The sequence below is a fragment of the Eutrema salsugineum genome, unplaced genomic scaffold (assembly GCF_000478725.1).
Source record: "Eutrema salsugineum unplaced genomic scaffold, Eutsalg1_0 scaffold_15, whole genome shotgun sequence".
NCBI classification, from domain to species: domain Eukaryota; kingdom Viridiplantae; phylum Streptophyta; class Magnoliopsida; order Brassicales; family Brassicaceae; genus Eutrema; species Eutrema salsugineum.
In genome coordinates this window covers 156,995-182,438 of record NW_006256867.1, presented here as the reverse complement: position 1 = coordinate 182,438, position 25,444 = coordinate 156,995, and the positions used below count along the sequence as shown (strand labels likewise).

The 25,444-nt window shown below is 39.4% G+C and overlaps 4 protein-coding genes and 1 pseudogene across 10 annotated transcripts; all 5 read right to left on the bottom strand.

The window, feature by feature from the left end:
* Window positions 1-434: 434 nt before the first annotated feature.
* LOC18022065 (V-type proton ATPase subunit a2) lies at window positions 435-6,235 on the bottom strand. 2 transcript variants are annotated; one of them, XM_006404524.2, is made up of 18 exons: window positions 5,935-6,235; window positions 5,693-5,737; window positions 5,437-5,559; window positions 5,238-5,345; window positions 4,858-4,965; window positions 4,607-4,780; window positions 4,131-4,268; window positions 3,438-3,545; window positions 3,220-3,327; window positions 2,990-3,138; window positions 2,502-2,655; window positions 2,079-2,239; window positions 1,790-1,996; window positions 1,487-1,670; window positions 1,319-1,402; window positions 1,019-1,212; window positions 753-812; window positions 435-639 (listed from the first exon to the last, which is right to left on the bottom strand). In XM_006404524.2, exons 1-18 carry the CDS (start codon window positions 6,082-6,084, stop codon window positions 435-437), a joined length of 2,460 nt encoding a protein of 819 aa, XP_006404587.1. In that variant the 5' UTR covers window positions 6,085-6,235. The 2 variants fall into 2 exon arrangements, with proteins under 2 accessions (XP_006404587.1, XP_006404588.2); XM_006404525.2 differs by having other exon boundaries at window positions 5,693-5,862; window positions 5,935-6,094.
* A 472-nt stretch (window positions 6,236-6,707) lies between these two features.
* LOC18022064 (coatomer subunit alpha-1) lies at window positions 6,708-11,866 on the bottom strand. Its single transcript, XM_006404523.2, has 5 exons — window positions 11,621-11,866; window positions 11,209-11,444; window positions 10,125-10,619; window positions 7,024-9,993; window positions 6,708-6,916 (listed from the first exon to the last, which is right to left on the bottom strand). Exons 2-4 carry the CDS (start codon window positions 11,414-11,416, stop codon window positions 7,052-7,054), a joined length of 3,645 nt encoding a protein of 1,214 aa, XP_006404586.1. The 5' UTR covers window positions 11,417-11,444; window positions 11,621-11,866; the 3' UTR covers window positions 6,708-6,916; window positions 7,024-7,051.
* Window positions 11,867-12,007: 141 nt separating this feature from the next.
* On the bottom strand, window positions 12,008-14,235 carry LOC18022063. 4 transcript variants are annotated; one of them, XM_006404521.2, is made up of 11 exons: window positions 14,081-14,235; window positions 13,894-13,985; window positions 13,639-13,744; window positions 13,396-13,494; window positions 13,246-13,311; window positions 13,038-13,154; window positions 12,873-12,947; window positions 12,664-12,766; window positions 12,535-12,582; window positions 12,325-12,446; window positions 12,008-12,174 (listed from the first exon to the last, which is right to left on the bottom strand). In XM_006404521.2, the coding sequence occupies exons 1-11, from the start codon at window positions 14,144-14,146 to the stop codon at window positions 12,082-12,084; spliced, it is 987 nt and encodes a 328-aa protein (XP_006404584.1). In that variant the 5' UTR covers window positions 14,147-14,235; the 3' UTR covers window positions 12,008-12,081. The 4 variants fall into 4 exon arrangements, with proteins under 4 accessions (XP_006404584.1, XP_024014167.1, XP_006404582.1 ...); XM_024158399.1 differs by having other exon boundaries at window positions 13,894-13,988; window positions 14,081-14,226; XM_006404519.2 differs by having other exon boundaries at window positions 13,639-13,724; window positions 14,081-14,225.
* Window positions 14,236-15,100: 865 nt separating this feature from the next.
* Window positions 15,101-16,119, bottom strand: LOC18022062 (annotated as a pseudogene).
* A 104-nt stretch (window positions 16,120-16,223) lies between these two features.
* LOC18022061 (kinesin-like protein KIN-7M, chloroplastic) lies at window positions 16,224-24,441 on the bottom strand. Of its 3 annotated transcripts, none has more exons than XM_024158395.1 (25): window positions 23,754-24,441; window positions 23,514-23,611; window positions 23,312-23,401; window positions 23,174-23,226; window positions 22,545-22,610; window positions 22,374-22,427; window positions 22,090-22,149; window positions 21,761-21,839; window positions 21,601-21,668; window positions 21,435-21,491; window positions 21,238-21,342; window positions 20,719-20,823; window positions 20,396-20,503; window positions 20,172-20,303; window positions 19,901-20,083; window positions 19,617-19,775; window positions 19,257-19,394; window positions 18,968-19,087; window positions 18,810-18,860; window positions 18,659-18,706; window positions 18,401-18,541; window positions 17,529-18,206; window positions 16,886-17,027; window positions 16,674-16,800; window positions 16,224-16,494 (listed from the first exon to the last, which is right to left on the bottom strand). In XM_024158395.1, the coding sequence occupies exons 1-24, from the start codon at window positions 24,104-24,106 to the stop codon at window positions 16,715-16,717; spliced, it is 3,174 nt and encodes a 1,057-aa protein (XP_024014163.1). In that variant the 5' UTR covers window positions 24,107-24,441; the 3' UTR covers window positions 16,224-16,494; window positions 16,674-16,714. The 3 variants fall into 3 exon arrangements, with proteins under 3 accessions (XP_024014163.1, XP_006404580.1, XP_024014164.1); XM_006404517.2 differs by having other exon boundaries at window positions 17,529-18,245; window positions 23,754-24,440; XM_024158396.1 differs by lacking the exons at window positions 23,174-23,226; window positions 23,312-23,401; window positions 23,514-23,611; window positions 23,754-24,441 and adding an exon at window positions 23,059-23,085 and having other exon boundaries at window positions 17,529-18,245.
* Window positions 24,442-25,444: the final 1,003 nt, after the last annotated feature.

The window sequence follows — 25,444 nt, the reverse complement described above, 5'->3', positions numbered from 1 at the left end:
CAGCTTTGATGATTCTCTTTATATTATTAAAAAAAGGTTTTAAGTGGTTTTGTGTTTTTCAATCTATTTGAAAAATCAAATTAAAAAAAGGGAGACGACACAACACCAGCATATATTCTTAATAATCAAGCACAACAACAAATAGGGCTTTTTAACCTTAAATAATCCCATTCTTCCCCATCTCTCCTTTTTTTATTATTATAATTATTTTCACCATTTTTTTTCCATCCGCAAAGGTAAATAATTTCAATATAACCTTCTAAATAGGGAAAAGGGGGAAGAGAAAACATCCCAAAGTTTTTCCTTTCCTTACACAAAAAGAAAATAAAAAAATTTGATTGAAAGAAGGAAGTCCCAATCCTTTTCATACCTTATATATGCACACGCAGAAGAGAGCATTTTCGGTAATTCAAGACTCGATCATCACTCACACTTCACTCGTCTTCGTTTCCGACGAGTACGAACGTGAAAGGAGCAAACTTGTAACCATCGCCTTCGTAGAACTTGTTCTGATACTCCACCCAGTGAAGACGCAGCGCGTGAAGGAACGCGCTCAACGTCTCCATCACCAGAAGCACTCCCACGGTTGCAAAGATGAAGACAAGTATCCCAACGATCAGGATGAAGATATTGTTGAAACTTTTGCCGGAAACAAAAAAGCAAAACCAAAAGAGAGATTGTGTTAATAAACAAACACGTTACTACTTCAGACAGAGTAATTAATGGGTAAAGATGTAACTGCATTTACTTACCCCCAAGCCATAAGAAGAACCTTCTCGTAGAAGACTGACGACAACTCCGAGTGGGCAAGACTGAACAATTGAAGCCCAACAAAGCATATATTAGGCACAAGTTACGGTCAAAATCAGAATAACAATTTTAGTCACCAAACCGATACTTGTCTAGATGATACTTGTCGTCTGACAAGTGCTAGTGTTAATATGACATGATGAGTCTAGCTTATATGTGACTAACTGACTAGTAAGTGGTTGGTGTCTTTGAGAGTTGTAGTTTGTACCTGAGGGCCCATAGACGAAGATACGAAGCAGTGTTGGAAACAGCTCCCAGCACAAACTCAATGGTGTGAATGAGCTGGTGCACGAAGATCTCGCTGAATTCAAACTCTTCGTGTCCATGAGATCCCCCATTTGTTTCTACTTGAAGACTCTCATCTGTCTCGTCAAGCTGTGCGTATGACTGACCTTGATGTCTCTGAAGAACGCAAAAAAAAAAAAAAAAAAAAATCGAGTTTCAGTTTTGGTCAAGCACAAATTCAATTTGGAGGTTTTAAGTTAAATGACAAAGGAAACGGACTCACAGCTTCATGTTGTTTCTTCAAGATGAACGGTTTTGGCAACAACATCCACGGAACAGAAACCAGTGCCAGAAAGAGGAAAGTGAGCTGAAAACGGAAAAGGAATGAGATGAGACCATATTCTTTTCTTAAATACATAGAAGGAGCACTATTAGGTAGATCGATGCAAACCTGTACTATTTTCTGGTTAGGGAAAAGCTGATTCTCTCCTAAGTCATCCATAGGGCTCAGGAACATGTAGATCATTACGTGATATAAATCCGCTTGAGAACCAGTGCACCACTTTATGATGATGAGGACTGAGAGATAGCCAAACAAGCAGTTCAAGAATATCATCTGGGGAACGAACTGGAACCTGAAACCATGTGAGACCATACACTTAAAATATGATTAAACCCGACTTTTTGTGTTGGGAGATGATGAAAGAACTGGAAGGTGTACGTCGTTCAGGGTAACTAAACTGAATTAACTCACCATACGTTTACAGCACTTTTGAAGAATTTCGCATTAAAGAAGCTCATTATGATTCCAAGGTTCATTTGAGCAACACCAAGAAGAATTGACATTTTCATCTTAAGCGAGTTCAGAAACGGTAGCTCACTGCGGGTACCATGCCACACAGGATCCACGCCAAATGGATAAGTGTCTCGGGTTTTGATCAGACCAATTGTAGTAGCCTCACTGAACAAGAGAGCAGAAGACAAAAACTCAGAATCGTAATGATTTTTTTTTTCTAATGGGTTCCGGGAACTAATCTACATACCTGCAAGAGGCATCACGGCACTCATATGCTGAGCTAGCAAACAATGGATATGGTATAGAGAAGAATTCGTTGTAGATTAAACCAGTGTATATTGAGAAGAGTGACATCATAAATATAACGTAACGTCCACCAAAAGCCATTTCCATAATATCCCCGAGTTTCTGTTGTCATGAAGCAAGGAGTGATGAGTTAGCATCTGGAATTGCAAGACAGAAAAACATTGACGACTAAATCAAAGTAAACAACTAAGGAAATGACATCTAATCGTCTATTACGCTCTTTGGAATGCTCAAGTGAATTTTGTTTAATATGACATTTGCACGCAACTCTTAAATCAGCAACATACAATAAAACAATCTGCGAATTTTGCCAATCAGATACCGTGCTCAGTCGGAACATAGATGCTGCTAGTACGGATATTACCTGGCTGGAAAGTTTCTTTTCTCTCAAGATTAAATACATAGTTGCGAGCAGCAGACAGATTCCATGACCCCAGTCACCAAACATAACAGCAAACAGGAAGGGGAAGGTAACAATTGTGAAGACACTAGGATTGGCTTCCTGATATTTGGCTACACTGCAATGTAGGATCAATAAAGATCAGTGAAATTCAAGAGACACACGTTAGGCACAAATGAGCATTGCATGAGGAAAAAATGAAGTAAGCAAGAAAGGTTGATTCTAGCAGCTAAATTGATAAAGGAAAACACAGCTAGAGTAAGGAGACGAAGCTGATACAAATTTAAAACAGTTGAAACCAAAAAAAAACTTTATATTCTAACGAGTTTGTAAGAGGTAAAAGGTTAATACTATACAGCTATCCACTATTCCTTCAAAAATGTTACCTATAGCTAAATGATTTTCGATTTCCTCTTTCCCAAAGAGAGGAAGCTCCAGAAAGAGATGCTTACCCGTATGCATCAACAATTTCCTGGAACGCAGTAGTAAATTTGTTTGTGCGGAAAAAAGTTGGAGGCATCTCTTTGGTCCTCAGGACCTGGAAAATTGATCCAACTTGAGAATTGGAGTCAACCGCAGCACGCTGCAACGCATCTTGAATCTGGACATGCAAAACTTTAGACTCACTATCCCACGAGTATATAAGCAGTAATTACAATTATATGCAACTAGAGTTACTCACTTCCGTCGCTGCAAAGACAGGACTCCAGCCTTCACCGACAAGGCACTTCTTAGTCACATCAAGACTAAGCATGTTCAATGTGTGATAGATGGCTTTTTCTTTGCGAACCTGCATGGGTAAAGGTTAATGATGACAATTGATCTCACCTAACTCAGATGTGAAAGTGGACATCAATGGGAACTCTACTAGTGAAAAGAAAGCTCCAAATAATGAAATACCTTGAGGTTCCATTGCTCAAACCTATCTCCAATGGTCTCCAAAAGAATCTTGCGTTGATCCAACCCAGCACCTATGGTAGTTTTAAGCTCTGCTAACCGACCCGTAACCTGAAACATTATGAGAAGACTAAACAAGGTTAATAGTTTCTGAGGATATACTATCAGTCTATCAACATTGCAGACAGCAGATAAATCACTGGCCTAAGACTCACTTTCCCATGGATGCTAACCATGTGTGCACAAACATAGCCCACCCAAAGAACACTTCACACACTCTAACAGGGACCACAAAAAGGTACGAGGATTTTCCTTACTTGATTTTTTCCTCCTTAACAAAAAAACTCTCTGAGACGTATTAACTACTACTCCCAAGATATACCAATTGTTGAACCTGGAAATGCTTACTTCCCATCACAGGCTAATTACTGAGAGGATAAAGTTTCTAATGACTAGAAGCTAAAATCAGTAAATGAATTCCCCAATAAGCATAATGCAGAGAGGATATCCATAAATCAATCGTTTATTGTTGGTTATCATTCCAAAATTGGCTACAGCTCCATATGGTTATCATATGTAACTCATGCCCAGAAATAAAGCTACGTTGTACAGATAAAAATAATACATAGAAACACATGACTATGAGAAAGAAGAGAAAACGCCGGAATCACTGACACATCGAAAGATAATACATACCTCAGTCATCATTTGAGCTTGTCTGCCAAGTTCTTCGCTGAAAGGATAGCGATTGGCCCCAAAAGCTTCACATATCTTAAGAATTTTGCTTTTTGCTCTTTCCCCAGAATAGAAGACAACAAATACATTTTTCTCAGCCTGTAACATTACATAGTTTAGATCAAAAGTCAATCTTTAGTAGAGGCAAACAGAATAAGTATATTTCTCTGCAAAATTCAGCAATTTCATGAAGAACAATTCTTGGCTAGGTAGTAACGTAGATCTGAATCGGCGAAACAGAAATAAAAACCATAGAGGCAGCTCCAATGTCAAATATTAGCATGTGCATATGAGAACGTAGAAACTATATAGAATATAAACTTTGAGTTGCATGCGCCTATAAGGAAAAATAAATTATATAGGAAGAAAGCAACCAAACCCTGCGATAAAAAAAGGCCACACATTCACTTTCTACGAGCAGAACATAAGCAGCTAACCTTCTCCCCAGAGTTGGGATCAACAACAGACTCCTCAATGACAGACTGTCGTATGAAGATGTTGCCCCTAGTTGCACGAAAGAGGATCCTCTCGAACACCATAGACTTTTCGCGAGGCACTAGCCCGGTGAGGAATCCAAGCTTTACTTGCTTTGTTGGATCAATAGACTTCTCCTGTTAAAAAGGAACTTTTGTAAGTCTAATTGCAGAAAACACAAAGTGCACAAGTAAAACAGTCGCAGATTTCGTACTTCTTGCAACAAAGGAGCCTCCAGGGCGTCTTCACCCGCTTGTTGTGATTCTATCTCACTCTGCTGAGTGGTAGCACTTCTATGGGCTGAAGCAAAAAATTCACCAGCCTAAAAACAAAACATCCACATGAATATAGTACGAGATGCACATCCAACGCTTTAACCATAACAGTTGTAATCTGCATTTCTCACTATGGAAAGCCCTTTACAGTCATTAAAATTATGTTGGCCAAAGATCATGTACTGTGCGGTGGCCTTAGTATCTACTTTTCTCCTCAGGTAAATATATTTACAGAACCGGAAAGCTGTCAAATTAGTTACAAACCAAATCAGGAATAGATAGGACTTTCTGTGACTTTAGTAAAATGAAAACATATTACCTTCTCAAGAACGAGCTTGTACTCCACAAGTTCATTGTAAGACCGCTGCAACTTGTCACTATTAGCATTGATTTCGACAAGTTCAGCTTCCAGCTCTCCAAGCTTTACCTGAAAAGGAGAAAGGAGGAAAAATGTATAAGCATGAAGTAATCGGAAGCAAGGATGTCTCAAAAATCAGAAGCAGGGCATCTTTGTTCACCTCTACATCATCCAAATCAATATCAATTTCTTTATCTAGAATCTCTTTGGGAGAAACTCCAGCCTTTGACATTTGGTCTTTGAAGAAACGTATCTTTCGCGCCATCTCTCCACATCTTTTTATCTTCATCCATCATCAATGAGAGAAAAGAAATCCACCATTGTAAGCTTTACTTTCTTTCAACATAAATCACATTTCATCACAAAAAAGAGGTAAATAGCATATTCAATTCGCATTCACATAAACATGAACTGACCTGAGCAGCATAAGTCCGTTGAAATGGGCTCTTCTCAGAATTAAGCTGGGATCAACATAAAAATAGCCATATAAGAGGAGGAATCCCCAAAAAACAAAAACAAAAAATCGTTCTGGCTTTGTGAGCTGAAAACTCCCTTCAGATGGTAATCGAAGATCAAAGGAAACCGGCTGCAATGGACATCGAAAACACTAGAATCATAATGGCTAGTAAAGAGATGATCAAGAGAGAGAGATACGAACGTCTTTGAACTGGACGAGGCCGAGATCGCCAAGGTAAGAGACGGTAAGATGAGCAGATTCCATGGGAACAATGACCTGAACGAGTTGCATCGGCTCCGACCGCATCAGATCCATCGGCGGGAAGCAACCACCACCGCGACTCTCCGCCATGGCCGTCAAAGTCGGATGGTTGTCGTGAAAAATCCGAATCTGGCGGAAGAGATCGAAGATCTCGGATGATGATGATTCGCAATTCCTCTAAGTGTGGGTCGATGAGCTTCAGGACAATTTCAATTTTGCTGTCCTCTCGTCTCTGTTGTTGTTACTGCCACGTATTTATGATATTTTATTAAATATAATATATAGATGAGATCTTAATTATGTACCCCATTTTGACCATATGATTATAATAATCTCATGATGATATGATGATATGAAATGATAATAATTAAGTTACCGTTTTGTTCTCTTAAATATGGATCTCGTCGTCAGGGCCCATATTGTATTTCTAAGAATTAGTGGCTTGTATGTTTATCATTAGATGATTTTCAGTTTTTTGCTGTCCATTACATTTTACAGGGGCATGTCTTCTCTGTCTTCTCTCTGTTTTCTTGTTTGATTCTGATAGATTAACATGTGTTTTAATTTGATTTTCTTATGCTAAAATATGATGAACACAGTAATACTTTTTTTAAATGAATGTGTGGGTATTTCTGAATTTTTGCATAATAATATAAATATTTTGAAAATTATTACGCATCAAAGTCAGAAATAACCAATTAAAATGGGAAACAAAAATAAAACATTATAAACAAAATTCGTCTATATTTGTCATCATAGTGATCGAGTTTTAAATCCGATAAGCCTAAATGAAATGTTCTGAGAATGTAAATATAAAAACCAAACAAACCAACAAAAAAAATAGAGCAAGAAGCAAATTTGTCAGGCGTCGTTACAAAGGTAAGAAACAACCTGAAGACTTGAGAGAGTAATATAATAGAACCTGCAGCGAAAAGTTCACAAACCAGAGACTATTTAATAACAACACAATCACAAAAACACCAAAAGCTCACCACTCTTATTCCGTTAAAAAGAGCATCGCGTACTTACCTCACTTTCGAAGATGATAATGAACCGATCACCGGACTTGAGACGGAGAGCATAGCAAACCAGATGCGTCTGCACCAATGACTGCAAGATCACACACCGTGCAAATGTTTCCTTCCTGGCCTGGTACGAACCGGGCGGTGCAGTAAGGACAGGAAATGTCTTTCTGTCCTCTGTAGATCGGGACATAAGTTGACCCGCAGATCACAAACGGGTTTCTGAAGTCGTAGTTGAGCTTGGTTTCATCCGTCATATTGCGTTCAGCGGCTTGAACAACTTGTCTAGCCATCTTGGCCTGGCTCTCCACTGGGTTGGTTTCCAACAGTCTTTTGGCGAAGTTATAAGCAGTGGCGAGGTTCTTTGCCTTGTAGCAGACCCCCATTGCACTAAGCAGCGCGAGCCGTAGGTGAGGTGCTTGGAGGTTGCAGTGAGTGAAGTAAGCAGCGAGCTCCTGCTGCCTCACCGGATCATCTTTCGTCTCTCTTCTCTTAAGCTCCATTTTGAGACCAAGGACGTACTCTTTAACGAGAGTGACCAGTTCCTTAACCTCATCGACTTCTCTTCTTGACTCGACTACCACTAGAGGGATGGTGTGGAGGATAGAGAGGAAGAGACGGAGAGCCTCAGTGAATTTTCCACTCGTTGTGGCTTTGTAGCCAGATTTCAGCTTCTCTTCCAGCTGAGAGAAATCAAAAACAAGAGCTGGTGGGCCACGAACGTTGGGACTGGAAGACTCGCTCCATCCGCGCTCAATGGCAAGTGGAACCACAGGAGATGACGACAAAGCACGCAGATAGCTATGGCTGCCACTGTACAGATCAAGAAACATCGATTTCAAAGGCGCAAAGTTCTTAATGCCAAGCTGTCTGTGGAGCAGACGCATCGCAGTGTCAAAGCTTCCCGCTGCAGCCTGCTCAGCAGCAAGAGAAGATTTCTGGCTCCAGATCTGACTTACTGGCATACCTTGAGTAGGTGTCACAAAGACCGATGTACGTGCGTTGGCAGAGGCCTTAGGAGTGTCAAGCTCTGGTGGGAGCTCCAAGTCATCGAGTACCCCCCATCCACCTTCTTCATCGTTTTCTTCTTCATTCAAAAGGGCTTCGATGTCTCTGTTCTCCATTCCATCAACATCGACCATGTCTAGTTCCTCACCCCAATCGCCTTCAACATCTTCCTCTTCATCAACAGCCCCTCCTCTGCCTGCACTCTCAAGCCCTCCTTCAAATATTCCTCTCATCACTCTTAGAAGAGGCCAATCACCACCACACATGACGGGGGATGGTGGCATTAGAAGCGATGGAGTTTTCCCTTCAGGCAATGAGGGCACGTTGTCTCCTAGCTCAGTCGCCAGTCGCTCAGCAATGTCATTTAAACCGTGAACTGAGGCCGTGATATAGGCTAGAGGCAAATGACCAGCATTCTCCAGTATCTTAACACGCTCTTTAACATCTCCTAGGTAGAGAGCATTGTGAAACTGACCCATTACGTTGTTCTTCACTTCCGCAATCTTCATCAACTTTGAAAGCTTGTCCAAATTACCAGTAATGAGATAAAGAAAAGATAACCTCTCAAAGTTCTTTGTCTGCTGGTATGCAAACTCAACAATTCCGGAATTACCTTGGCGAAGAGCCTCCACCCCAAGTCTATACCAGAGGTCTTTATCATTAATCTGTGTAGCGGATGCAACAGCTACACTGATGTTGCCACTTTCAAGAGCCAGGTTGAATCGGATCCTCTCGTCTTCAACAAAGTGGAGGGCAACTTCAGGAAATCCTTTCTGCTGCAGGTAAGCAATCATAGCCTGCCCACACAACTGGGAATTTCTTATCATGCTCATGACATGGTCGTACTTCTTTCTCAGCAGTGCAAGCTTGAAAACGTACTCAGTAGCATTAATTGTGATAGCCCTGTTTTTCCCATCCCGATCCAAGCAAAAGATTGTATTTCCAGAAACCTTGGTGATATAGATTGGGACATCCAGGGTTCGGATGATTCCACTATCTCCATTCGGAAGGCAGTACTTGATATGATTCAACGTTGTGTAAATGAAGACACCATTGTCGTCCCAAGCTCCACTTTTCACACGTATTGTCTCATGAAGCGTGCACTGGAGGACAAGTTTTTTGCTCGCAATAATGATAGTATGTTTGCTGAGCAATGCAACACTCTCCATATCATTAGACCAAACAACGTACCTAACAAACGGTGTCTGAAGTTCACCAAGAACAAGCCTTTGCTGAAGGTCAAATATAACCACTTTATCCTCAGATCTACACAGCAAATTTCCAGTCCCAGCATAGAAGATAGCATCTGTGGGAATAGGCAGAGAACTCTTTTTAACCACCTCATTCTTTAGATTCTTGACTAGCACCTGGCTGGTGCTTTTCTCAAGAACAGCAAACCGATTGCGGGCAATGAATACCGCAGAACCGCCTGTCCCCCTCTTTGCATCTTGCACAACGTCACTCCTGCCAACGCTATCTTTCGGTATGATGTACAACTCGTAAGAACCACCATCCAGATCTGAGCAGATCAACACTGCATTTTCCGTCGGACTGTAAGATAGAGTCCTCGGACTTTGATTCAAGCTTGGAGTACCAGGGCGCCGTATGGGGATAACTTGGGAATCTTTTTGAGTTGAATATTCATAGTACCTCAAAAATCTATCCTTGGCATAGAACAAAGAATCACCACTTAAAGCAAATGCAGGACGTTCTCTCTCAAGTTTGAACACGATCATGCCGTTGTCATGTCCCGCTGCCAGTAAATTAATCTCAGGGTGAACTGCAAGAATCCAGAATCGATCGTGTTCACGGCGAAAAGTTTGGATTCCAGTTCGCTTGGTAGCATCCCAGACACGAATGCTTTTATCCTCAGAGTTGGATACAATTATGTCCTGTTTTGCATGGAACATAACTGATGAAACGTTATTCATATGGCCTCGCAGTGTATCCACCTCCCAAGCTTTAGTTTCTGCAATAATTTAAAAGAATGCATTATACCTCTGCTCCACCATTACAAAAATTGCAATTTAGTGTATAAATGATGGTTCATAAAATGAAATTTATGTGGAGACAAAAAACGAATATCAGTAGAAGAATTACCATTCATACGCCACAGCTTTACTTGGCGGTCATCTGCACCAGAGACAATGAGGGGAAGGGTGGGATGAAAAGAAGCCCAGTTTACTCCCCTATCATGACCTTCGAGGACATACTTAACTATAGCGTCAACCCCACCAAAAAGGTCAGAGTTCATCTGAGTAAATCGCATGAGGTCATCAGCAGGAGATACTGTCTTCTTCCTAAGAGAACCAATATCCCAGACACGGACAGTCTGATCCAAGGATGCTGATACGACAAGGTCTTCTTTTGGATGGAAAGAAGCACACATAACATAATGATTGTGACCAGTCAACACAGAGATACAAGTCCGTGACTGCCAGTTCCATATGCGGATAGTCTGATCGTCACTAGCACTCACAATCCATGGGTTTTCGTGGTGAAATTGGACAGTGCGGATATAATCAAGATGCCCGAGAAGAGTGAAGAGGCACCTGTGTGTTTTGTAGTTCCAAACTTTAATCTTGTAATCATCACCTGAAACAGAAAATGTTGTCAATGCCATCAACTACATATTAGTAATGTTCTGGAAAAGCATTACGGGACAATTGTAATGGAGACGAATCCAGGCCATTTGCATTTACAGTTTTCAGTTCTTGCATATGTCGAAACCACTACTTGTTATCACAGTTAATATAGCACATATTAGATGTCTCTAAATGGAGCCAAACCAAACCTACAAAAACTTTCAATTCGCTAGCATTCAGCACAAAAGTTAAAACTAAAAATCAAACTGTCTAAAATCATGTAAAACATTGGGATAACTGTAATGTAGAAGAATCCAAGCCATTTGCATTTACAGGTTTTCAATTCTTGCTTATGTCAAAAACACACGACTAAAAATCATTTATCACTACACTACATGCGCTTAAGTCATTCAGTAAACCGAGGCTGGGACAACTCAACCCAGAGATTCTCTGCAAAGACACCAAGCTAGATCTAGAAACCGAATACGCTATAAAGTAATAATAAAGCGAAATGACCTTGGATCATGAAAATTATATTGATATACGCACTTGTACCTCAAATTCTAGATGAAACGTAATGGTCAGAAGAAAGCATATACCTCCCGAGACGAATAGAGGCTGTGAGTTGTGGAAGTGAACACCACGAACAGGTCCTTCGTGCTCGTCAAATCGATCGATCAAAGTACCCATACGATAATCCCAGAGCTGGATCACACCACTGTGCAAACTGGCGAGGATCCATGGTCTTTTGGGGTGGAAGGTCAGGCCCTTAACTCTGTTACTTTTGGTCTCGAACTTGGTCAACATATCCCCAGATCACGAAACAGCAACGGCTCTACGCAAACCAGATCACAGAGATTTTGAATGAAGAAACGAGTCAGTTGACAGAAAACCGAGAACGAAATCGCAAAAGCAAAAAAACCTAATCCAAGCGAAATTGCAAACACCAGATCTAATGGCACCAAATAGTGAGATCCAAAATATTGAAGAGGATGAGAAATGGGGATTCACCTCAGATCAGATCAGATCAGATCAGATCAAAAGGGAAGCGTTCAAGCACAGCTTCACGGTGACGATCAGTAGCATTACCAGAGAAGCGTGGATGCGAGAGAAAGAGAAAGACAACGATGCTAGATTGAGAAAGCGATCGTCGAGAAGAAAAGATGAAGACGACGGTGGCTCTCAGTTTCTTCGAATAGATCTGAATCCCTCCGCTCAGTTTATCTGTTTCCAATTTCTCTCGCTAATTAATTGGAATGAATTTACATTTATATTATTTTTATTTAAGTTTACACGGAAGCATTCATTTTGAGAGTTTATTCCAAGAAAATAAATAAATAAAACTTTGAGTACCGTAATTTGTAATCTTCGAAGGCACGAATCAATTCAAGAGAGATAAGATTATAACGAAATTTAATTGGATAGATGATTTGATAATACATAGAAAAAAAAATTGGAAATAATTATCGGAATTATTCTTGAATTAATTTGAGAATTTCAGTAGCCCTGGACTCGATCCCTTTGAGATACTCAATCAAGACTCGCTGCTGGTACGAGCCTCCTTCCTGGTTCGATCAATATAAAATGGTTACAGAACGAGTAATTTTGGAAAACCGGATTAAACAATGCAATCACCATCTGGTTTAAGCCCAAATTAAACCCGGTTGGCCTCCCCTTCACATTTTCATTATAAGCTGTGAGAACAAGTTACTTACAGTTCGAATGAGCGTGCGCTCGATTCGTTTCTTGATAACGGAAGATAGCTCATCAGGTGCGATTTCACCTTTCCCGATTGTTAACCCGTCTAAGAAAAGCTTGTTCCATTGTTCCTCAGGAGCTGAAACCACACACAAAAGCCAAAAAAGTAAACTCTTGGATCATCTACTACATGGAAAAGAGGTTGCAGATGAGAAGACTCAACGTGCCTTTGATCAGAGTTTCGAGAAAATACTCGGCCTTTACAACTTCGTTCCCTGTGACAACAACCACAAGTTGTAATTGATAGTTTGTGTCTGAGTTTAAACGTGATGTGAATCTGTTTGTAGATAATGTACCTTTCTTTGCGTAGCTACGCTTGGAGAGAATCGTAGCAGCATAGAGTTGAAGAACTTTTTGCAGCATAGCCGCAAGCCCTGGTTTCTCTTTATCTTCTTTTGCCTGAAAGCAACCTCCGGTTTTGAATGCAAACTCCAATTTAAATAGAACTCTTTTGTCTATGACCTATATTTGCAACGATCTTACAAGTAAAATCCATTGCAATTACCTGCCGTAGCTGAGCACTAACTTCTGAAAGAAACCCTTCATCTAATTGCCCTTCTTTTTCCCGTTGTATTATTTCCTGGTAAGACATTGATCACATCAGTTTTCAGGAGATCTGAGGAAGAACATGTCTTGGTCAAAAAAGGAAAGTGAAGAACAACAAGTATACGTTTTCCATTTGATTGATGGCTTCAGGATCTCTTGGAGGCCATGAAATTTCTTCCACTCCTTCCACAACGGGTCTTAATATTCCTTTCAGAACATCAGTAGACGTTTCTATCTTTTCCTACAGGGATATAGTAAAGCAGACACTGAAGAACAAGAAGAGACATGGAACCAATAAAAAAAAAGGATATGTAAAACAACTGAAAACAAACCCGAGTCTTATTCACAACGCAGTCAACTATGCTCATCACGGTTGCAGCTAACTCCTCATAGTCCTTCTGCAAGAAACAAACCGAGCATTAGCGAAAAGAGAGCTCGAGAATCTTCTTAATCATTGACATTAAACAACAGAAAATGCGTGCCTTGTCATCATCTGATTTGCAAGTATCCGACCTGGCCGCGAGTCTTATCCAGAAAACCTCATCAAAAGCAAGGATGTTTTCAACAACAAGCTGCTCAAGCTGGCCAAGGGAAATGGCAGCAACAACAGAAACAAAAAAAATACAATTACTCAAGAGAAGATAACAACAATACATTTCCCCTTTCATTTTCAAAGTGGAATCGGGTTTCAAGGACTAAAAGCAAAAGAAAATTGCACAACTTACTTCTCTTGGGTTTGCATCTTGAAGAGCATCAATCATCCGATCGATTGCAACAGTCTTCTTAAACGCTCCTTCTGCATCCCCCTTGACTGCACAGATCAAATTTCTCCTGTTTTATTAGACCCAAAAGATGCAAAATCATTATCTCATAATACCTAACTACATTACACGGAATCATAGCTCCAAGGGAGAAAGGCTTTGCTGATAATGAGTTAAACAATCGAAATCAAAAACTGTAGTCTAAGGATATTGAATCACCTTCGCAACGAATCCCCTCGAGAAAACTGAGAACGCTTCCACAGACTCGAAGATACTAAAACCCTAGAACCCAATCTCCAAAGCGACCCACTCTGCTTGAGGAATAAAGTCATATTTCTCGAGTCAAAACAAGGTTTTATTCGCTACTCGTGAAGAAATGATAACAGAGAGAGATTAGAGATTTCACCTGCACGAGTTGATGATGATGGGAATCGCAAGAGAATAAGCATTGAACAGAGGATATTGCCGCCATTAAAGCCAAGGCACACTACACAGAGAATTACAAAGCTCCCAAAATTCTGACGACCGTTCAAACTCTCGGGTAACCAAATCCTCGTCGGCCGAATTTTTTTTATTCTTTCTTTCTTTCTATGGCTGTATTATTTGGGCTCACGTGATCTGTTGCCCACAATCGGGCCGTAACAATTACTATTTGAGTCCAATAAGGCACTATTTTATATTATTTTTTTTTGCATGTTCTTCTTCTTTCAAGAAAATGCAAATAATAAAGCTAAACAAATGAAAACCTGAGAAGTCAGTTTGTGTATAAGATTTCTTCAGCTTGATAGATAATATGGACGAACAAAAAGTGTGCTCGATGATGCAGAGCAGCTCCTTGAAATATATGAACTATTTGAATACTACTAAATGTCCTTCATAAGCCCCATACCTCTCACATCTAAAAGAAAGAGCGTCACTAAGAGGAAATAAGAATCTCTTTGAAATCTGTCGTCACAAGTATACATGCATGCTTTAATGATACCAAGAGCTCCTGCAGTTCATGTAATTTAAAATAAATCTTAAATTCTTTTGCCACAAACTGTATGAGCTTTGGACGAGCCCGTTACTTCATCGATCGGCTCTTTTTGTTCTCCCCATTCAGAACAATAACTCTCTTTGTGTTTGATGATGTGCAGCCTCTGCTTCTTACTGTCCACAAGCTGAAAGTTACACAAGAGAAGAGCGGATATTGATACACATGAACCTCTTTGAGTTCCCAAAACACAAAATTCATATAGCTTTGGGGGTAGTCAAATATAGTTTATGAGAAAAGAAATAGATTACATTGTCTTTTATGTTTTGTTTATAAATGTCTTAGCAAATCATCATCATATTGCATAAATTAAAGATGGAAAAATAAAAAAACAAAAAAAAAGCATAAAAATCAGTATCATAATAATACAGCAAGCAAACTTTGTTCAAAGATTTAGCTATGTAATTTTTGTTGACGCAACTCTTGCTCCTGCTTGATTCGCTTATCCATTGCTTCGAATCTCGACGATTTTTTATCACATCGACGCATTTCTAAACTGCTTTGTTGTTTCCTTTTGCAAAGTTGCTTGATTTGCACTAAACTGGGAACGTGAGAGCACACTAACGTCCTCCAACAATAATTCTCTGCAGAACCATCCTCTCCAAGATCCAATTCTCTAAAGTATCCATCCTCTCCAATGATGTTAACTGTGTGACGATGTTTGTCACTTGTTTTATCAAAAACAAAAGCGAGTCTCTTCTCCTCGTCAATGTAGAAATCTGCATGCCTAAATGATATCGGAACGTGGGCGATTGTTTCCATATTTACAGCCAAGAACTTGCTCCACAACACATTTTCGTCCGACTCGATCTTATTCGTAATCCATATATCAACCATAGGTGCTTCGTCGTACTGGAATAAAAGCGCAAGCTTCTCTTCTCTAACACAAGATAGAGTTGCATGTTCACCTTCCACAAGGCCTGGCAGAGGCAGGTCTAGAAGCGGCCCAAATGTCTCTCTTGTAAAATCAAAGCATATTAAGTGAAAGTGTTATTCTCTTACTGGTTCTCTATCATAAGAGATCCAGTAAGTGTTTCCCTTGAGAGAAACACCAAGGTTAGTAGACAATATCTTCCAGTATGGTGAAGTGATATCAAGAGTCTTCCATAAACCAGTGCTAAAATCGTAGATTTCATACCATAAAAACTGATGTCTGGGCCTCGTGGCCATACACAAGTAATCATCTACAAACCTCAAGATTTTGTGGCTACCTAGAGATTTCTTCTTCTTATTCTTATTATTCTTGGAATATCCGAGTGCGTACCTGTATCTGTAAACTCCGTAACAAAATCTGTAAACCTGTATTTTGGATAATTTGTCCCACTTTTTGCATGTTAATCGCACTGCTCTCAGATATCTCAAGGGAATCCTCGAAAATATCTCCTCTGCCATATCTCTCGGAAGCTGGGAATCCTCGAAAATATATATTGTTTCTCACATATACTTTCTATCTATCTACCTCTGTACTGTACTTATGAGAGACCACAATGGAGAAGAACTGAGCACAGATTAATTCAATTTTGTAAAACTTTTTTTTCCTACAAAAGGAGGTTTCGGTGAGAAATTATAGAATTCTATACAAATACTTACCCCTCGTTTTAGTGTGAGCAGACGTATATGCTATGTGTTCCTCTCCTTTTGCCTCATTTTTATAGGACGATAGACCACATTCAAGACAAAAAGACACTACATACAATAAAAAAAAAAAACCCCGAAAGGTACTAAAGGCATTCAAGCCTGCCTTTTCTGGAAAAATATTAGCAAACAAACAGGCTTTCCTTTGACACCTGCAAATTCACATAGAATCGTGTATCAAAATCTTGTTAAAATTTTGTAGTTTGAAGTCATACACATATTAGAGCAAACAAATAGTAAATTGTTATACAAAAGAAGCGAGTTAACCTTGTTGAACTAGAGCACTTTGGATGTTATAGATTCTAGCGATGGTGGATCATAATGAAATTACCTTGAATTGTGCGTATTAGAGAAGATAGACTTGTCCGGGGGTCAAGAGGGAAAGGCGAACAAGCGATCCGAGATTTTGGTGCGGCAGATTGGGCACTCAGAGCAGGCAAGTGAACAACATTTACAAACTGTGTAAACAGAGGAGAGATTTTGTTATTGTCTTAGTGTACTAATAGTTGATGAAGAAAGGATACTCAGGGGAGTGAGACTTACGGCAGAAATGACGGCAAGGGAGGAGAATTGTTGCAATTGGCGACTCGAAACAGACTTTACAGATATGTGAGTTTGCGTCTGCATTGGCCGCTGCAGCCGCCTGCGATTTCATTTCTTTCTCCTTCATCTCTCGCATCCTTGCCTGTTATGTAAAAACCATTACTTGCAGGATAAAAAAAAATTATTTGATTTTTTGAAAGCTTGTATTGTTATGGATGTATTTGAATGTGTCTGATGAATCATGGCTTTTCATTACAAAGTTTAGAAGATCACACACGGGTACCAAATTTCCATAAACCCCAACTAACCACAGAAAGTGTCAATACCCACGAGAGTAACTTGACTTAACAATGCAGTTATCCGGAAAAAAAAATATTGTAGTATAGATATTTAGTACATGATACTTGAGTACCTTTGTCAGGTGATAGGGTAGTTTGGATCAGGTAAAGTTATATCAATATTTAGAAGCATATTTTTATGGGTATTTCCAGGGTATATTTTCTAACCCGATCCAAAGTTCACATAGCATAACTGGTACGCAGAGGGTATATATATATATATGTGACTACTCGTAGACTTTGTAGTAGGCTTATAGACAACTAATAACGCTGAAAGAAAATAGAAGGCAAATTTGCAAAGGTACCTTAAGACGAGCAACGAGGGGTTCCTCTTTTGGCGTCTCTTCATTCTTGGCAACTATCACTTCTTCAGGTGCATTCAAGACTTGTCTCTCTTTCAAAATCGTACTGTTTTGACTCTTGTTCTCTAATTCTGTTGCTTCGTCTCTCATTGCAGGCTCGGTGACGAGAGCTTCGTGACTCTTTGGCCCGGACAAGACCCCATTACTGGCTTTCTTCAACTTGGCAACAAGTACCCACATGTTGGCTAAATCGTTTTCCAGGGCCTCTTCTCTTCTTTTTGATTCTTCTGCCTTTTTCTTATACTCTTCCTCTATGCATTCTCTCTCAGCTAATGTGGCCTCGAGAACTGCTTCTCGCTGTTTCCTAGCCTGTAACTCCATTTTAATATCTTCTTGGTTGAGATTCCATGAGTCTGAGACCCTTGCCTTTCTCCCTGGCCTTGTCCCATTGCGACTTGCCACGCTGTTCAAGGAGTTATTGTTACGTGTCTGAGCCGCCGCCAAGTCTCTTGCAGCTATTAGTTCTTTTTCTAGCTTTGCATTTTGAAGCGAGAGCTTTGTTACTTCATCAGCTAGATTTTTCAGCTCAATAGCAGCTGCGGAGGCCAATTCCTTAGCATACGAAGCTTCTTCAGCTAGTTTTTGATTTTGAACTCGTAATCCACTCTTCTCTTCCACACTCTGCACATGCTCGAGCTTCAACTTTTCATTCTCAACCTCCTGAAGTATAAAAACATCAGGGGTCCAAAAAATATATATGATCTTTTGTGTATGTGTGTGTCACCTCACTACCGGTGCAAAAATTTCTCAGGGATACGTGTGAGACTGTGCGGTGATAAATTTGACAAAAAGGATTTGAGATTTTGATTAATTACCTGAGACTGTACTTTCTTTTTCAGCTCGTCTACATACTCTTCACTTACAGCATTACCAGAACAAGGCAGTGAAGACTTCTGACTCGATTGCTGTTGCTCTAGAAGGCGCACCTTTTCGTGTAATTCATTGTTCTCGATACACTGCAGTTGTTAGAACATGTGTGAAGAAACAAGGATGGCTGAAAATATAAGCCAGAAGACACTGCTATGAAGGAGGTAAAAGAGAAGATATGGATGTGTCAGTGACTTAGAAGTGACCTTTTTCTCTAGTTGTTCTTGGAGGATACGATTATCGGCTGATATGATCTGATCCATAGGTGGAACACAATTAAATATATATTGGCTTTAAGCAATCTTCATTTTCGCTATGAAGCAAGACGTTTCATTCCAGAGAAGACAAATATTTTACCTCCAGCTCAAAGCTCTTCTCATTGCACTGGGTCATCAATCTCATAACTTTCTGGAAACAACAAAATAATTGTGATAAGCTGATCCACATTGTGTCCACCACTGGCTGACTTAACAAAATAAAATCATAATGATGATAGGATGTGGAAATTAAATTACCTGTTGCATCTCAACCGATGATGCATTAGCGATGGAAGCTTCACCACTCTCAGTTATTCGCTGTTCCAAAGACCTCATTTGTCTTTGCTTTTCTTGAATCTCTCTTTCTAGATTCTGGATCTGCATTTAATCTTTATTTAAGTTCCATACTTACAGTTATTGTGGAAATTCTAGTAAAGTTTACAAAATGGTCAGATCATGCATTTTTCTGATTTCTAGGGTCAAAATAAGGTATAGCATTGTCCTACTGGTATATTGAATTTTTAGTAATATAAAGAAGAATTTTTACTTGGGGTTTTGCGTTCTCAGGATCATTTACGGACTGATCCATCAAACGCTTTAGGGTGCTTTTGCTGAAAGCTATCTCACCGGCAAGCATCTTAACCTGTTCAACGAGAAGATCCATTTCATCCGGAGTCATAACCCCCTACAATAACGAAAACTATCGGATGTCATTTTCTGACAAGAACATAGTGACAAATCATACTCATGAGTTAAAACTTAAAAGAGAGGGTAAATCGGTGCATGTGATCGAATCATCAAACACCATTTGCTATAACCAAAATTGGTTTTGAGAAGAACGATATACCAAACTTTGAATACACATAATCCAATGTTAAAACATATACGCTAAGAATACCAAACTCACTTGAGTTAATTCTGCAGCAGAACCAACCGGAGAGTTTTCATCCTTTAACTTGCTGGAAGACCGCCGGTGCTTAAGACCTACGGAAGCATCTGATGCAAGAGACAGAGTCGAAGAAGGGGATGCCAGATTGTCACTATCCACGAGCAGAGAGTCCAAATTCTGAAGAGCAAAAAGAAAACAGAATGAGACTCTGGTATGAAACATCTTGTGCAGTGAGGTATCAACATGCAACAGTAAGAAAACATAAGTATATGGTGATAATATGATTTAACTAGCAAACTTACATCATCTTTACCAGCAGAAATGCTGCGCTGGTGAGTTGGTGCATCACCTAAATACGCAGGAATAGAATTCTTGGTAGAGACGAGTATGAGCTTTGTAAGCTTTTGGATTCTACTCATTAGAGCTGCTTTAGCTTCTTCTTCTTCCTCCAATCTTGATTGCATCTTCACTTGACCTTCTTGTAACTGTTTAATAAATTGGTACTTCCATTCATCCACCAAATTGGAAGAAACTCAAATATTGATGTAAGCAAGGTTTCTGGGAGATTAGAACCTGTTGCCTTAGGCTCAATAACTCTTCGTGACTGACACCGACAAGCACACCCCTTCTTAGCTGATCAAGTTCTACTTTGAGGGTTGAGATTTCTTTCTGATATTTCTTAATCAATGACTTCTCGTCTATAATCTGTTTCAAAAGAGAAAAAAATACAAGAATAATTTTAGGCACGTAGGTGACTGAGAAGACAAATACTTCAAGACCAGACGGCTAAGAATCACCTTATTGCGTGAGGCATTAATTTCTATTCTCTTTGCCCTGCTAGCAAACTTCAATGTATTATGAGTTTCCTCAGTACTGCTTGACGCAGGAGTAACTGTGCATATGAGCTATAAAAGTTAAGAAATAAAAACTGAATTAGCTTCTGCTCATTGCTATTTGAAATAACATCAGCGTTCAGGTTATTACAGATAGCCAATATAAACAAACTAAACTGCCGTAAAGATGCTGCTGGAGACATCACAATTAAACAATACGAAAAAACAACCATGGAAAACCACTACAGTGAAATGGGAAATATTCACCAGATACAGAAGAGTCGTACCGATACATGACCATGCCCACTCAATGAAGATTGCAGAAGACGAGTTAGCTTAGAATCCCGAAATGGGACATGAGTAGTCTTCCCTTCAGTAAGTTTTCCGATCACCTACATGTTGAAACCATTAGAAAGAAGTATAATCAAAACATCCTTCAAATTCATCTCAATGGTTTAGAGACTAAAGATGCTATCTTTGACAAAAAATACAAAAAAAAAAAGAGAGAGGGAAGAGACTTATCACAAAATAGAGGCATTGATCATCAAGATACACTAGCACGACTACATCATGCACTGAAGGATAAATTTAACAAGAATTCTATTTCCATAGCAACTTGAAAGGCCTTTCTGAGCCTCTAGTGTCACCAATTCGGATGTGGTACATTTTATCCATAGCAACCGAGTTAGTATTCTAAGGCAGTTTTGCATTGTACAACAATACAAAATCTAATCTACATTTTATCATGATTGGAAAAGGAAACATACAAGTTAAAAGAAAGCTCAAGCAGAAAGAGAGACACCTACAGTTCCAAGAGTCAGAAGACTCTTGTTGATGAATGAACCCTCTTTCCTCCTTAGTCCAGTTGTCTCAGTTTTGGAACTCTCAGATCCAGCTAAGTCAATCAAATTCTAAGCAAGAAAGAGATACTGTGAGAGAGCTGTCTAAAAGACAAGAGCGATCAGCGATCTTATGCAATAAATGAAAAAAAAAAGGCCCTTACAAGCTGAGAAAAGATAACCCCATCATACTGATCTCCATGAGCACTACTTTCAATCATCTGCAAACAAACGATATCTGTGACTTAAAATGCATAGCTAGTAAATTTTTAAAGGACATTGAGAGGACTGGAAAATAAACATGGGATGTTTAGTAGATCGAAGATGTACCAGTGTAAATATTGTGTGACTTCTGCTGCTTAACAAGTTGAAATTATTTGAACCAACATGACGATGTTCTGCCGTTGGAGATCAAAAGAGTAATAAGGAAAGGCAAAAAAGAATATCTAATAAAATGAATACATGTTTCGGAAGTGATTCTTCTAGTTACCTTCCCCAGCTGCAATGAACGATAGTGCATGACCTGGAGATAAAACAACTTCTTCCTTGATACCCTCAACGTACGTGCCCTGAAAACAATATCCCTCTAGATCAAACCAAGGCAATCCATAAGAGAAACAGAATTGATGTAACATAAACAATTTATCATCTGTGTTCATCGTTCTAGTCCTCGTCAGAGAGAAATAATGAAAGCAGATAAAAAAGCAAATGCTCTTGCCTGATTTACATTTGTATTTGTGTGTGTGTGTTGAGAGAGAGAGAGAGAGAGAGAGAGAGAGAGAGAGAGAGAGAGAGAGAGAGAGAGAACGAAGTCAAAACCTGGGAATCCTCTCTAACACGTAAATTTTGCCCTGTTGGATCCAGTAAATCATTTATCACCTGATACAATGAGAAAAATAAAATAACTTGCCAGTAGATGGGACATATAAGCACGCTTGTCTAAAACCAAAGACATGATGGGTTATCGCACAAGTTACTAAAACAAGGGGAGATATTCTTCTAGGTGAGGAGAATAGGAAACTATCTGAAGCTAAAAGTCTGAATTTCGGGGTTTATTGACGGCAGTAAATTGTCTCATATCATTGATGAAATATTTTGCATACCTCATTGTATATTTCAAGATATGAAACACGGAGTAGGAACTCTCTTCCAGTAGTCTGAAATTAAGAATGATGTAAGAAACTAGTAAATATGTCACTGTACGGAAAAGGTGCATGAAGAACTGTAAATCAGTAAAGGACCATATAGGTTATAAGTAGAACAAGATCACTTACTTCCTGGATGATACTGAACACGTCTTTTATTGCTAATGGTATGATTCCAGGAAAATCTTGATCACCCTGAGCAAATTGCAAGTGAAGCGAACGGTCAAAATTTAAATTTTTTAACATGTATAACTGAACCTCTTATTGTCTAACGGATAAACAAGATGCATATGATCTAATGATGATTGAAGAGAAGATGATTTTGGTCAACCTTAATCAATATCTTTTATACTTTCTATTGACTCAGGCATGGCAATCAAACATTTATCAGCAACTATAATCTAGGTCTTTGGATGGCATGTTTTGCAACACAGTTAACGTTATATTAAGCCAGAAAAAGATATCCCAAAGAAGTGCCACTTTAGAGCAACATCATATAGAAAACAAACCACACTGAGAGAAGTTACATGGATTGTATGTGTCTTTCTACTGCTTGTAACACCATAAGAGAACTTACACGCTTGTAACACCATATATCCCGAGAAACATCATATAGAAAACAAACCAGACTAAGAGAAGTTACATGCATTGTATGTGTCTTTCTACTGCTTGTAACACCATAAGAGAACTTACATGCTTGTAACACCATATATCCGAGAAACATCATATAGAAAACAAACCACACTGAGAGAACTTACATGCATTGTATGTGTCTTTCCACTGCTTGTAACACCATAAGCAAAAACGGTTCCTGCCAAATTGTCAACAGAGTGTCAGAAACTTCCCTGCAAGCATTGCTACTAGCAAATGAGTTGGGCTAAAGGTACACTCCTTACCGTTAACACCTTCCATTGCTGCCTTGACTACAGGTTTTGCAGCTACGTCATAGACATCTATAGTTGTTGCTTGAGGTCCAAAAACTTTATCTGGCATCAACATATTTTGGAAGAATGTTTATTGAACATACCGAGACTACCAGAAATCTAATCAATGAACAGTAAATTGAAATCATCGCCGCAATTAAATTCATCTCAATACCGAATGCGTAAGCAGTGAGGGGATTGTACTCATTCCTGACCATTTTATCCGCGTCAGGATACCAAGCAATCTCATCTCCTCTTTGATACTCTCTCTCGCTGCAATCAAACAAATAATGGCGGAAAATTGACAGAGTTTCAAATTCCAAATTTACATTCCATCAATCCCAAACTTATAAAGTTGAATAATCATGAAATTGTATCCAATAGATCTGCTATTCCGAGCCCAGATCTACCGTACCTCATCGGACGAAACCGAACGGTGACGGAGATGCTATCTCGCTCAGAGGTAATAGCCGGCACTGGCTCGCCAATCAACCCCTTCGATGGGTAAGGGACAGGCGATTGCACTCCATAAATCCCGGAGCCGCCGATGGGACCGGGATCAGAGATGGAACGACTAGACGTCATAGATCGGGACCCGCTTACCCCGCCGGAATTGTAGATGGTAGAAGAAGATGTGGAGCAAGAGCGAGGTAATAGGCGGTTGTTCATATGAGACGAAGAAGTCGACGAAGCCGAAGAGTAAGGGCTCGGAGGTCTACGGTGCGAGAAAGGAGAACGGCTCCTTGTTCTAGATGACGATGAAGCCATACACTCTCTTGGCACTCCGAGGGAAATTGACTCGTTAAAATCGGCGACTCGGTTTCCGAATCGGTGAAAATCTGAAGAAGAAAGAATCAAGCGAAAACCACCAAATGTGAAGATGCAGGGAATGTGTCAGTGGAAGCTCACATGGCTGGGGACAGAAAAAGCATTATGCTCTTCTTCTTCTTCTCTCTCTCTTTTTACTCTCTCTCTTTCTCTATACCCTACTTTTCCATGGTTAAGCTCTGCGATTGTGAGAAAGAGATAGTGAGACCACAAGCAGAGAGCGATTGTTTCGTCTTCTTCACGCGATGGTGGTGAAGAGAGAGAGAGAGGGATCGTATGAAGATATTTTTTTTCGGGTGAAGGCATCCAAATTTTTTTTTGCAGATTTTGAAATTCTAATTAACATAATGTTTTTTTAACTGTGTGCTGACGTGGCGCGCTCAAAACCATTTTGAGGTTTGAACGTGGTCGAGGATTGAAAATAACCGCGAACCGGATTAAATGATTTTCGAAATAAATTGAAGGAACCGAACGAGCGGGAAGAACGATGAGTCGGTAAAAAAGGGGGATTGTCCTTTTTGCCCTTTAATTGTTTATACATTTGGTTCCGGTTCAACAACCAAACCAAAGAGAACCGAAGTCCTAAGTGAAATTCTACCCATTTATAACAGATAGAAATTTTTTTTTTTTTTTGATATCTTTAGAATAGTCTATTCGTTACGACATTCTACTAAATTGAAGATACATCTAACATGTCCAATAGATTGAGTACTGAATTTAATAATGACTCAATGAAACGAAACATTTTCCTCAAATAGATTACGTACACAACTATTAAATCCTGCAAAAGACAAATAGTTTGTATGTACTTTAAAAATAAATAAATAAAAAATAATACATACAACAGTATGGATGGAGTTATTACAAGCACGTATATCTTATTTTTATATTTTTGAAAGAGCCTACGTTACACATTTAGTGAGTATGTGGGCCCTTAGAGCTTAATAATATAAGTAAACTTCGAATATGGAGAGTATTTGCTTCTCGAAGCTAAAGAAAAGGCGAGTACGTAATTGTCATATCTCCCACTTTTTGAGCTCCACCGCACATCTGGCTCACACGTGCATGCTTTTCCTCCCTCAAGTGTTATGTGGAATCTAACTCTAAATCTTAAACTCTAAACCTTAAACCCTAAACCTTAAATCCAGTCTAAATAAAAACGAGTCTAAATAAAAACGAAATCAATTTAATTGGTTACGCTACATATTGTATGTGTTTTTCTTTCACAAAAAGAGAAAGTTTATCGTAGTATTACAGTATTTAGCATTTGCTTGTAAA

Bases quoted from the DNA above. Each gene is read 5' to 3' on its own strand.
- LOC18022065 (XM_006404524.2), bottom strand. From the start codon at position 6,084: ATGGCGGAGAGTCGCGGTGGTGGTTGCTTCCCGCCGATGGATCTGATG. The intron at 4,781-4,857 runs GTACGAAATCTG...CCTTTTTAACAG, and splicing joins AGGCTCCTTTGTTGCAAGAA to GAGAAGTCTATTGATCCAAC. The intron at 4,269-4,606 runs GTTAGCTGCTTA...GTAATGTTACAG, and splicing joins ATCCCAACTCTGGGGAGAAG to GCTGAGAAAAATGTATTTGT.
- LOC18022061 (XM_006404517.2), bottom strand. From the start codon at position 24,106: ATGGCTTCATCGTCATCTAGAACAAGGAGCCGTTCTCCTTTCTCGCAC. The intron at 22,428-22,544 runs GTAAGTGATCTT...TCTTAATTTCAG, and splicing joins TGTTCAGTATCATCCAGGAA to ACTACTGGAAGAGAGTTCCT. The intron at 21,492-21,600 runs GTACATCTTCGA...GTTTGTTTGCAG, and splicing joins GTCACACAATATTTACACTG to ATGATTGAAAGTAGTGCTCA.
- LOC18022064 (XM_006404523.2), bottom strand. From the start codon at position 11,416: ATGTTGACCAAGTTCGAGACCAAAAGTAACAGAGTTAAGGGCCTGACC. The intron at 10,620-11,208 runs GTATATGCTTTC...TTTCTGTTTCAG, and splicing joins GCCTCTATTCGTCTCGGGAG to GTGATGATTACAAGATTAAA. The intron at 9,994-10,124 runs GTAATTCTTCTA...AAATTATTGCAG, and splicing joins AAAGCTGTGGCGTATGAATG to AAACTAAAGCTTGGGAGGTG.
- LOC18022063 (XM_024158398.1), bottom strand. From the start codon at position 14,146: ATGGCGGCAATATCCTCTGTTCAATGCTTATTCTCTTGCGATTCCCAT. The intron at 13,745-13,893 runs GTGATTCAATAT...CTAATAAAACAG, and splicing joins CGAGGGGATTCGTTGCGAAG to GAGAAATTTGATCTGTGCAG. The intron at 13,495-13,638 runs GTAAGTTGTGCA...TCCCTTGGCCAG, and splicing joins AAGATGCAAACCCAAGAGAA to CTTGAGCAGCTTGTTGTTGA.